The sequence below is a fragment of the Mirounga leonina genome, unplaced genomic scaffold (genome assembly GCF_011800145.1).
Source record: "Mirounga leonina isolate KUSES-001 unplaced genomic scaffold, KU_Mleo_1.0 Mir_171, whole genome shotgun sequence".
Taxonomy (NCBI): domain Eukaryota; kingdom Metazoa; phylum Chordata; class Mammalia; order Carnivora; family Phocidae; genus Mirounga; species Mirounga leonina.
The window spans coordinates 888,685-901,019 of NW_023270436.1; the positions used below are offsets into that span (position 1 = coordinate 888,685).

The following is a 12,335-nucleotide window of genomic DNA, read 5'->3' on the forward strand; positions in this document are numbered from 1 at the left end:
TTTAGGAACCCCGTCAGCACAAACGCTCTTGTGAAACGTGAGAACTATGTGCCGCATCACGGTGTGACCTCTGGTTTCCAGCCACACAGAAGAAGGAAAGAGCCCCTGAACGGAATCACGGTTGCTTTTGGGAAAGGCTGACAGCTGGGGCCTGGTGGCGGCATTCAGCTTTTAGTGCTGTTTGGTTCCTTGACATCTACACGCCACGTGATTTTGAACAAAACAGTGTTTTGTTAAAGCACTGCTTTCCACGGCCACGGTTTGAGCAGTAAATACAAAGGCAGGAGCCTGCCGGTCCAGTGACAGTGGTCACTGCTGTCCCCAGCAGTACTGACACTTGAGGACCAAGGTCGCTGCGGGCAGACCGTGTTTTGTTTCCCTAAAACTAAGGTATGGGGGCTTCGGCTTGGAGGACGCATCTGAAACTGCCGGCTGAAGGAATGATCCCACAGGTGGACGGGCTCCTTTAGTACACGTGACACTGAGTTTGAACTGGCTGTTCGGTTTGTGTCCTGCTAGCCTAAGGATTAAGTGCTGTCCCCAAAATTAATCTTTTCTGAATTATCAACATCAAAAGTGATTCTCTGATAGTTGAGATTCTACTTTCTCAGAGTGAAAACCAAGAACTCCCCTAACAGGAAATGTGAAGGTTACTGCAAAGTCCGTGTGGGACTCCCCGGAGGGCTGTGTGTCTGCAGGTCCTACCTGCTGGGACGCAGAGGCGACCTGCTGGATGCTGGGCACGGGCGTCTGCTGTTGGACAACTTGAGGGAGTTTGGCAACCTTTGACAAAACAAAACAAAACAAAACAAGCCAAATGTAGAATTCAAACGAACGTGTGCACGAGAAGATTCTTGCCCCTCTGTTTCCTTCTCAGTTCTTAATGCAAAAGCAAAAACAGATCGGGGGCCAGATGCCACCCAAGAGCGACCCTCCGTTTGCTGGCCGGGAGCCACTCATCCCTCCTGCAGAGTAACGCCCGCCTTCCTTGTCTGCAGGCAGCTGGGACTAGCAAGTTACCTGCCCTCACGCTTCAGTCACGGTTTCCCTTTTACCAACAACCGTTCCAAGTTTATGTAAGAGAACTAAACTGAGCACAGAGTGCTCACAAGAGTCCCTTCTTCAAGTCTGGGCGCTGCTCCGCGAGGGATGAGATGAGATGCCCAACATTTTAAAGTAGTTATATCATCTTGCTATATTTTCCTCCATTGCGACTGAGATCTTTGTTCCTGATGAAACTCTCCGCCCTGCCTGCCTTCGGCAAACAAGTCATCCCATGTGTATGTGTCTGCCTCTGTGCAGGAAGACAATTCGGGCCACTCGCGTCTACCCTGGCGGGGTGTCGGTTCTGCAGGAGAACAGGCTCCTGAGGAGGCAGCTGCTGGGGGCTGGGACACCCCCGCCTGGGTGTCTAACTGGTAGAACAGGGATGAAAGTGTGTCCAAGATAATTCTAGAGGAAAGGTGAAAGGACATGACGTCCTTGTAAATGACCGATTCCAAGTCAGTGCGAGTTCTCACTGTAAAACCTGAGATCACCGGAAAGCGCTTACTAGTTCACTGTAACTGAAGTCAAAGTTGTAAACAGGATCTGCTAAGACCAAGAGCCCCTGCCTGAGTGCTCTCAGCCCTGGCGGGAAAGCAAGACTTGCTGAGCTGCAGCAGGGCCCCACCTGCACACGGCGGGCCAGCGGCACCGCCGCCTGTGGAGAACGCCCAGTTCCAAGGCTAAGCAGAGGTGGGAACCCAGAGCAAGGAGCCAAGGCGTGATAGCACCTTTCACCCCAAGCGCGCAAGACGCTCAGGGTCATGCAGGCTGCAGCAGGCGAGAGGCCAAGTTCAAACCCACTGTCAGCGAGGAGCCAGAGCAGGGCCGCCCGCCGGCCCCGCAGCTGTGTCCATCACCCGGAGGGTCTGGCCCAAGAGAGGCCTCAGTCACGGGGGACAGCACCATCGCCCTCGAGCTGGAGAAGTTCGGGTGCACACAGGTGCGGGCCAAGGCGCCCGAGAGGTCACGCAGCTTTGGGGACCTGTCCAGAGGCAGCCAGGACTGAGAGTCTGCAACGGGGCTAGCCATCAACTGCAGCTGTGAACCTGGGGTCATCGGCCCAGAGACAGACAGAGGCCTCGACACTGGGGGAGACAAAAACCGCCATAAAAAAGAACAAAATCTTCCAGCAAACTAGGTGAAGAGAATTTTCTTACTCTACTGAAGGATGACCTCAAAAATCAGACCTTGCAAAACGATCACATTAACAGCGATACAGCTGAGCTTCCGGATGTACCACCCGCCAGGGAGGCTGTGGGCCGCGCCAGCACAGCAAAGCAGGAAGAAACGGGCAGGGGAAGAGGAAGACGCCGGCCGCCACTCGGCGCAGGCCACCTGCCTGGGGACAAAGGAAGCGCCAGAGGCCATAGACGAACTGTCCAAGGAACAGGCTCGATCAAGGCAGCCCAGATTCAAGAGAAAGGCACAGACAGAAAACAGAAACTGAGAAACACATGATTACAGAAGCATCAGAAAACACTAATTACTTAGGAACAAATCCAATCCAAGCGATAAGACCTTCCTGGAAAAAGTTCAGAAAACCTAGTTAAAGGGCACTGAATAGGCCAGGCAGCAGAAGATGCATCGTGTGGGTGAGTCTAGTTAAGACGGCAAAGACGTCGCTTCCCCCCCCAGAGTCCTCTAGAGCGAATGCAGCTCCGCACCCCCTGCAAGCACGCACGCGGCCCCGGTGACGTGCACGAACGTAATCCTGTGAGAGTCCCAACAGTTCTGCTCGTGCTGTGTGAACTTAACACGCTGACTTGAAACCAACAGGGAAGTGAGGAGAGCCACAGACAGCAGGATATTCCCGACAGGAGGGAGGGTCTGTCCCCAGGAGCCAAGGCTCACTGCGTGGCCAGAGGGACGGACACACAGAGGCCACGACCACGCACGATTTACGCCAGCGTTGCACTATGGATCAGAAGGAAAGTGCTGCTGAAAACAACAGGGTCTTCTAATGGGAAAATTAAACTGAATTCCCAGTTTTATACTGTCTGGAAAGGCCCATTCCAGGAAGGTCAGAAACCTGAGTGTAAGAGAAAAAATACAAGGTTTTCAGAAGATGATACGGGAAAGTAACATCGTGACCTCTGGAAAGAATCTCTTAAGACACACAATGTTCAGAAAGAAAAAGACTGATAAATTCCGACGCGTTAGAGGGGCGCCTGGGTGGCTCAGTCGTTAAGCGTCTGCCTTCGGCTCAGGTCATGATCCCAGGGTCCTGGGATCGAGCCCCGCGTCGGGCTCCCTGCTCAACGGGGAGTCTGCTTCTCCTCCCTCTCCTGCTCCCCCGCTTGTGCGCTCTCTCCCACTGTATCTCGCTCTGTCAAATAAATAAATAAAATCTTAAAAAAAAAAAAAAAATTCCAACGCGTTAGAACTAAGGACTTCTGTTCCCGCAAAGACACCGTGCAGTTAAGTGCGAAGATGAGCCACAAACGGGATGGAGACCTGACGGCTACAGCAGAAAGGGAACAGTGCCGGGTCGACACGTAGCCAGCACTCGGCAGAAGGGGGGCCCTGACTGCTAACAGAGTCACCAACGGCAGAGACGCAGGAGCAGGGCGAGGCTGAGCGGAGGCTTGCGGGGCTGGGACCACTGCAGAAGCCTGACAGGCGTGCACACGCCCACAGCGCGGCTCCCCGACCCCAGGCAGCCACGTGCGGCACCCACACACGGAAGCGGTCACACTGCTGCTGCGCTCGGGCCTCCGCTGCTCCCTCCACCCTCCGTAAGCAGCCCCAGGCCGGGAGCAGCCCCCTCGGCCATCGGCAGCGAGCAACGGAGAGTGCTGACTCCCTGACTCCGGGAGGAACCCCCCGACACGCGAAGAACCACCCCCGGAGCGTGACCTCGGCATGGCCCCCAAGCCACACCCCCCGACCCCAGAGGCGGCAAAGCCAGCGAGGAGTGTCAGGGGGCCGGCCGCCACTGAGGAGCAGAGGAGGGCCCCGACGCTCCGTAACGGGGTGCTGGTTTCCTCATTCTCCGGACGCCCTCCGTTGAGCACTCTCTTTCCTGGGCACCTGTTGTCCTGCGAGCCACCTTGTGCTCACTCACGCTCACCTGGATCTGGGTCTGCACCTGCTGGGTCCCAGCCAGTTTCTGGGCCTGGGAGATGGGTGTGGTGAGGAACTGGGTTTTCAGGGCTGGTGGGGCAGCATACGTGACCTTCTGCGCTTGGCCCTGAGCAGCCATCTGCTGGGCGGCGATCTGAAGGAAGAGAGGCCGCCCCACGTTAGAGCCAGGCGAGGCTGCGTCCTCTCCTCAGAACGTCAGGGCCTCCCCGCGGGACCCCGCTGCCCCAACAGCCACAGCATGACCGCCCCACGCCCCAGCCCTGCCTGCCTTCCGCCCAGCCGGCGTGCCCGGCCTCCTCCGTCCAGAAGTGCCCTCAGAGACCGGGCCGGGCTTTGTCTTTTTTTTTTTTTTTTTTTTAAGATTTAGTTATTTATTTGAGAGAGCGAGAATGAGAAAGAGTACATGACGGGGGGGGTGGGAGGATGGGTTAGCCTGGTGATGGGTATTAAAGAGGGCACGTTCTGCATGGAGCACTGGGTGTTATGCACAAACAATGAATCATGGAACACTTCATCTAAAACTAATGATGTAATGTATGGGGATTAACATAAGAATAAAAAAAAAGAAAAAAAAAAAAGAGTACATGACAGGGGGGAGGGTTAGAGGGAGAAGCAGGCTCCTCGCCATCAGGGAGCCCAATGCGGGACTCAATCCCAGGACCCTGGGATAATGACCTGAGCCGAAGGCAGTCGCTTAACCGACTGAGCCACCCAGGCGCCCCGGGGTTTGTCTTTATACCCTCCGTGTGCTCATCACTTGAGTAAACTTGACCACGACAAAAAACACATGCACATACGCTTTCCTGAATCTAATTTGAAGGTTTGGGAACGTACTCTAAAATATTTAGCACAGGGCGCCTGGGTGGCTCAGTCATTAAGCTTCTGCCTTCGGCTCAGGTCATGATCCCAGGGTCCTGGGATCGAGTCCCACATCGGGCTCCTTGCTCGGCGGGAAGCCTGCTTCTCCCTCTCCCACTCCCCCTGCTTGTGTTCCCTCTCCCGCTACCTCTCTCTGTCAAATAAATAAATTCTTAAAAAAATAATAAAAAAAAAATATTTAGCACAAGGAATCACAAACCTACATGCACAATCTTTGCCTGATTAATCTCTAAGTTTTCTCTGCCAGAACAACGTGAATCCTGCTCAGAAAACCGTGCACACACACAGCCTGTGGTTTACAAAACTACGACTACACACATTTCTCCAACGTCTCAGAACTTTTCTTTCAAGTCACGTGAACATCAACCAAGACTACAGCCACCTCTCGCTCAGCGGCCAGCCAAGCCTACTGGGTTACCCAGGCCCAACTGCCGGTGCCCTGGTCCTCCCCTCTTCAGTGTCTCCAGCAGGGCCCACGCCCGAGCAGCCGGGCCCAGGGACGGCCGGAGCGGACTGGGGAGATGACTGAGCGGCGCGGCGCCCCTCCCGGAACCGTCCAGCAGCGGGCAGCAGGCAGCGCCCGGAGGCGGGTGTTCTCTCTCCCGTCAGAGCAGACAACCTCACTTCCAGGCCCCGCTCTCCCCGGACGGCAGGAGGAGGCTGTCGAAGGGCACGCACCCGACACGGCGGGCTGCTGCCGGGGCAGCTCTTCCCTGGGGCCCTTCTCATGCCGCTCCACCGACAGCCCGGTGCCCCTGGGAGATGCCCAGCCGGTGTGGCCCCTCTCTGCTGCCGTGCCCCCCTAGCTTGTCACCTCGCCCACGGCTGCCAAGGACTGCTCGACTTCTGACTCTGCTCTGCCGTCCCCACAAACCACAGCGGCACCTAGACGGGCAGCATCTCAGCCCCGACCAGATCGGAGCTGGGCTCCTGCCGGTGGGAGGAGCGATGCTCTGGGAAGAGCTGCCCAGCGGAGGACCAGGACTCTGCAGGGCCCCGCGTCCGGTGATCAGCCCCGCGACTCCAGGCAAGTCGCTTCCTTTCTCTGAGCCTCAGTTTCCTCCAAGTAACGTGCGGCCCTGCTCCGAACGCTGCCTCCAGCTGCCCCGCCCTCGGCCCGTGCGTGCTAGCTCCAGCTCAGAAAGCAGCAGGGACAATGGCCCTGGCAAGTAGCGACACACCACCATCCGCACCCTGGGCTGCACGCTACCAGGAAGCACGCGGAGCAGGTCGGGGCGGTGCCTGCATGGGGCATGGCTTCCACACGCCGGCCTCCGGACGGCTCAGCCCGGGCACCCGCGTCAGCTCAGAGCCGACTCTCAAACGTCTGAGTCCGTGAGACGCCGACAGGACTCCTTCGCATCGGGCCCCCCCACCGCAAGCACACACAGGGGCAAGGACGCGGTCCCCGCCTGGCTCCTGGCCAGGTCCCAGCCCCTCTGCACACGAGAAGCCCAGGCAGTCACGCACGGTGAGCCACACCTGCGCCCTGGGCCCCTCCGGCCCCTTCCAGCCATGCGATTCCACGGCCGGCTTCACAGTTCCCCATGGGCTCCCGTCATCACCTTCTCCCTGCAGGGCCTCATCGCAGCTCCCACCCCGAGACCTCTGAGCACAGGGCCTTCTGTGTACGTGGCTGCCGGGCAGCGAGGCAAGGTCCACGCGGGGCACTCCTGCTGTCCGTGCGATCCGTGCCCAGCGTCAAGACAGGATGACGGGAGAGCCCCCCGCAGGAACCCGGTACCTTCTGCTGGACGGCCGCTGGGCCCGGGGCAGCCTGTGGCTGGATGGCCTTCTGCTGCTGCACGGCTTGCTGCTTGAGCTTCAGCAGCTGCTGGACGTGCACGGGCTGGGCCACGACGGTCTGTCCTGCGAACAGCCACCGAGGCCTCAGTCACAGTGCTCAGTGGGCACAAGGGTCTCACAACCTCCCTGAAGCTCCCTCCAACTCCCCGAGCCACCGAGTTGTCCCCACTGACCGCTTTCCGGACAGAACACCCCACGCTGAACCAGGCCGACACAGAACAGCCGCCCCGCAGCTATACTTAAAATGTTTGTGGACCCGCAACGACATCCAAATAAAGGTGCCAAGTTCCGAACAGCAACGGGTTAGGTCAAGGGCTGAAACTCGTACGTGGGCGCCTCTGAGAGGCACGCTGGCCAGACGGTGCCCTGACACACTCGAAATGCGTGTCCGCACAGAAGCCGGCAGAAGACCCGTCAGCCCCGCTCGAGGCCCTCGGCGGGACAAGGGCTGGAGAGGAGGCGCTGCCCGTGAGGTACCTGCGGCTTTCTGCGGCTGCCCGATGGCCACGCTGATCCCGGCGACATTCATGGGCAGGGTCGTCACACCTGGCGAGGAGACCACGGCCGCGGGCACGGACACGACGGGAGGCTTCGCCAGCGCCACCTGAGCGGGCTGGGGCGCCTGAGCCTGCATCTGCCCTTGCGCCTGCAGCTGCGAAGGGGGAACCCGGGTCTAAACAGTGAAAATAATGGGAGAGTCCAGAGATATTCGGGATACCATGTGTCTTCGCAAGTATTTCCCCACAAGAGGTCAAGCGATGAGAAATTTACAGATCCACAAAGGTGACAAGTGGCTGTCAGCTGAAGGGACACATTTCACTGAGGGCCGCAGCTCTACGCTTCCTACCCCATCACCGACCGATGCAGGGAAGGGGGTTCAGCAGGACCCACAGCTGCTCGCTCACTGTGACGTTCAGGCCCTGCCACGTGGCCCTGGTCTCTGCCGCTCCTCCTTCCGGCTCCTGAACTCGGGGGAGCCCCATCCTGCCCCGACTCCTGTAGACCCTCGTCTCCCACTCCTGCGGCTACGACTGAAGGTCGGCCCACCACCCCACCCTCTCCCGGAGAGCCCGCCTGCGGACACGCCTCCTGCTACTCGGTCTCCACGCTGCCACCAAGCGCTCGTTTCCTGAAGTTACATCTTCAGAAAGGACCACAGATCCGTCTTACCTGTACGAGCACTCAGACTACCTGAGAAAACATAAAGAAGTAAAAAGCACCCCTGGCCCTAAACCTGCCCACATCTGAACGTGAAAGCCAGTACTCGGCCCGTCAGACGCCGTTCTTACCTGCGTGGCTTGCTGTGGAATGTGCAAAGTGGGCCAGCTTACAAATACCTCGTAGTCTGCCTCTCTGCCTCTCACGGCAAATCCTTTCCGAAGTTGCGTGCTACCCCAGCGTGGGGACGCTCGCCGCTGTCAGAAAACTCCCCAGTTAATGGGGACCTGTCTCCTCTAACACTACTCAAACAGCAAGACTGCGCGTCCGGCACGCTGTGCTCACTCGCTACCACTTTCCGCGAGAACAGAAACAGGGCCACTACCTAAAACGGTGAGCGCACTCCGTAGCTCAGGGACGAGAAGCCCTCCCAGAGCGGATGCCGACCCATCTGGCCAGTCGCGGCCGGCACGCGGGGTCACCGCCCTTCTCCTCTGGATTTGTACTTCTTGTGACCACAGGCGAGACCACGTGTGCTTTCCCAGTTTTAGTCCACGTCTACCCCACTTCTCGCAGACGTAAGGTCAGGGCGAGGCACGCGGGAAGCGGGGCCTGAGCGCCGTGTGAGTTGTGGGTGACGAGCTATCGGACTTGGGTTAAGTTGCTTCCTGAAGCTGAGGGCCTCAGTTTCTCACCTGCACAGAGGAGTTCACGTGAAAACACCCACCCTGGCCTCGGCAGCGGTCTGTGGGCACTGACCACGTGAGAGGTACAGAGCCGAGGGTGGTGCCTGGCCCAGGATGGGTGCTCCCCCAGCAGGGCAGTGGCTTGCCTGATGGGACAGTGTCCGTCCCACAGGACATTCGACGGATGTTTGTTGAATTTAACTGACCTTCCCAGACACTATTTTCACCGTGACATTCTGCTCCTCTTCAGAAACCTCCAGAGTCTGTGCCGACAAAGCCCAGGGACACCAGAGCCTGGTGTTCCGGCCTCGCCCACCTCCCCACATGGGTCTCATTCCCCCGTAACCTCGGCTCCAACCACAAGGGCCTCGTCCCCAACAGAAACCTCGCCCTCCCTGCGTAGCCCAGCGTGCCCCCCGCCTCCTCCAGCCGCCCAGCCTGCCGTGAGCTCTGTGATGCTCAGGTCCTGGGAAGCAGGACGACTTAAGTGCCTCCACGGGCCGTATTTCATCCTCTCCGAGGACAACTTAAGCTCTTGGGGGAAGAGCACGTCTTCTACTTTACTCGTAGGTCCTGCACACCTGACGTGGTCCTCAGCAAGCAGTAACAGTGCAATTAAATGTTACAAGACAAAGCTTTGGAAAAACAAACGTATCAACTGGAACTTACGAGCCGGGCCACCTGGAGGTTGGCCACGGTGGTGCCCGTGAGCAGGGCTCCGGGCCGCGGGGCCGTGACCGTGGCCAGCTGGGGGCTCTGCTGCGGCGTGGGTGGCGGGGCCTGCACTTGCACTTGTGTAGCGGGCTGTGGGGGCCCTGGCGGGGCCTGCGGTGGGGGGGCCTGCTGGGGCAGCTGCAGTTTCTGCTTCTGCATTTTGATCAGATGTTCCTAAAACCCAGATAAAGTAGCTTTTCATCAATATTAACTGCATTCCATTTGTTACAAAGCTCGGTTTTAAGTTACTGTTGTACTATCCATTAAACACCAAGGCAGACAGCGGCTAACACACAGTATGCAAACCATCCTCCGGGGGCTGACGTTTTTTAAATGTCCCTTTGTTAACAACTCGCGTATCACTGATGATAACCAGAAACGGTGATTCTGACAGAGGAGTAAATTCATAGCAAAATCTCTCGGTTTTTCTCACTCGCAAATACGTCAACTTAAACCCGTAGTACTATGAAATTTTTATAAAGTCTTAAAATCATGGTCCTTCTTGAACTTTTAAACTTGTAAGATGTGTATCACCTCTCAACTTTTTATCCCAATTGTTTGCAAATGAATAAATTGATAAATAAATCCCAAGTCTTTAAAAGAAGTGAAAACATCAAGATGTCCAAACAGCCCCAAAAATATTTTCAGAAATCAATTTTCTTTTCAGAAAAGTTCTAGTGTGTAGTTCGTAACTATCTGAAAATGACAACGACTCTGAAATGGACTCAGGACGGGGCAGAGTGGAGAATCCAGACACAGGCAAACGAGCAGGTAAGCGGGGCTCTGGCAGCCGAAGGAGGGAGTGCAGGGGTACAGGAGGGCCCTCGTGTCCTGGGGAGAAGCAGGAAGGGGAGAAGGAAAGGCCGCGGGGGCGGAGGGGCAGGCGTGGGGGGTGCTGGGCCCAGCAACTTTCTGATTTAGCGCCACCCCCAGCCTCCCGCGGTGGCGGCCACGTTCTAGATCTGGGCCGTCCAATATGCCGGCCACGGCCACACGCGCCCACTGCACCCCCGAAACGGGGCGGGCGCGACCAAGGAGCTCAGTGGCGCACGTCCTGGGCCGTGCTAGCGAAGCTGGGGCTCAGGGCTTGTGCGTGCTCCACAGCCCTCCAGCACGCCCGCCTGTCCCTCCGTAACAGGAAGGGGCAGGCCCAAGGTCAGGTACTTACTGTGGCAGGCCTGGCAACTAGCTGCAGCTCTAAGACACTGTCTTGTTTCTAGTACATGTCTCTCCATGCCAAGCAAGAGCACGTCTCCGTCTTGGCAGGAATACAGCGCTTCCTTTCAAAACGAATGCATTCACATACGCAGCTGCACGGCCGGTACACCGGATGGCACGAGTCAGGGTTATCAGTACTCAACCCCACGAAGGAGCTAGGCGTGAAGAAACCAAGTACCCAGCACCGCGTCTCTGGGACCGTCCGCAGCACTTCCCGCCGGCACGTTCTCCGGCTGGGAACGGACCCAAGCGGAGCCTGAGCTGCACAGGGCACCAGACAGCAAGCGGGAAGACAGGTCTCCAGAGCACTGCCAGCAGGCTGGCCACGCGGCCACGGACGTGCCACCGTGCGGAAAGCTGTGTTTAGGGGCAGCACGAGCAGCAGACCTGTGCTTCCAAGTAAGTGACACGGGGGCCTCGCGCAGCGGGTGTGCGGTTTCCTACGATATACTCACCGGGGTCAGCTTGCCGACAGCCTTGATCTGTGCCGGCGACGGGGCCTGGCCCTGGATCTGCGGAACCTGCACCTGAGAGGGCGGCGGCGGCGGCGGCGGCGGCGGCTGCTGCCGGAGCAGCTGGAAGTGTGCGGGCGTGATGGCCTTCCCGGGCAGCTGCACCCCTGTGGCTGGGAGAGGGGACGCCGTCACGCTGCGCACGCACATGGCCCGCCCGCCCTCCCACGACAGACACATGCCCGTGTCCTCACCCGGAAACACCACCTGCCTTTACCTTGGGACACCTGAGTCACCAAAGACCGGGTCGGAGTCTGCACTGGGGTCAGGCTGGTAGTGACCACGGCCGAGGCTGTCACGGAGGTAACCGCGCGAACGCCCTGGGTCGGTGCCAGGGACACGAGGTCGGACGTGGCCGTGGCCGGCGAGCCAACCGCGCGAGGCTGGGTGTGGACCACCTGGGCAGGAGCAGAGCCTCCAGAGGTCTGCAAGAGGAAACGGGGGAATTCGTCAGGTTACTCCGCACCATCCTTCAAGGCTTCCACACGCACCAGCTAAGAGGACACGCGTCTCTGAACCCAAGGAACGGAAGAGCTTCAGAGTGGGTCAGTCACCACAGAAGAAAACCGTTTCAGACGGCAATGCTCCCATTCCCGTTCTGAAACGCTGCCCTGCCTCCCTGTCCTCACGAGAGAGGCGGTCTGGGCCCCAGGAACGCCGTGAGGTTCTGACTATACTGCAGACCCCTGTGCTTGCCCCCCAAACACACAGTGTAGGCTCCCACTCTCGGCCACCCCTTCTCCCGCCTGCACAGGTCTCGTGGCGTCTCAGAGCAGCCCCGCTGCCCCCCGCGCCCCACGCCGACCCTTGAGCTACAGCCAGCTGCGCCGTCGCACTCCAACCATGGACCCCACCGGTTCCACCTCCGAGACGGCTGGTGTGCATGCCACCTGCCTCGGCTGGCCCCTCCGTGCGGGCGGCCGGGACGTTCTTCAAGACTGTGGTTGGTTCACCCCCAGCCCTTCTGCGCGTCCCTACTCCCGCGGTCAACTAACTCCCGCGTCGCACTCTGTGCTTCCCATTCAACCCTCTGGCTCCACGCATCTTCAATCGCCTTCCTTGCTTTCACTCACAGCATTTTTTTTTTCACCTCACTTTTCCCTCCCAAAGTTTGTAAGTTACATTCTTTTTACACTTTTCATGGCTCACCTAAAAATTATACCATGAGAGGCACCTGGGTGGCTCAGTCGTTAAGCGTCTGCCTTCGGTTCAGGTCATGATCCCAGGGTCC

At 58.3% G+C, this 12,335-nt stretch overlaps 1 protein-coding gene across 12 annotated transcripts in view; it reads right to left on the minus strand.

Moving 5' to 3' along the window:
• Positions 1 to 12,335, minus strand: part of EP400 (E1A binding protein p400) — a 97,981-nt gene that overhangs the window by 2,761 nt on the left and 82,885 nt on the right. For 11 of the 12 annotated variants that reach the window (XM_035016794.1, XM_035016793.1, XM_035016791.1 and 8 more), the window contains 7 exons: positions 11,322 to 11,529; positions 11,048 to 11,217; positions 9,330 to 9,548; positions 7,294 to 7,489; positions 6,755 to 6,879; positions 4,118 to 4,264; positions 706 to 783 (listed from right to left, as the gene is read on the minus strand). In XM_035016794.1, coding sequence (XP_034872685.1) covers positions 706 to 783; positions 4,118 to 4,264; positions 6,755 to 6,879; positions 7,294 to 7,489; positions 9,330 to 9,548; positions 11,048 to 11,217; positions 11,322 to 11,529 — 1,143 coding nt within the window. The remainder of the gene's footprint in view (positions 1 to 705; positions 784 to 4,117; positions 4,265 to 6,754; positions 6,880 to 7,293; positions 7,490 to 9,329; positions 9,549 to 11,047; positions 11,218 to 11,321; positions 11,530 to 12,335) is intronic. The other variant, XM_035016797.1, reaches the window with a different exon arrangement.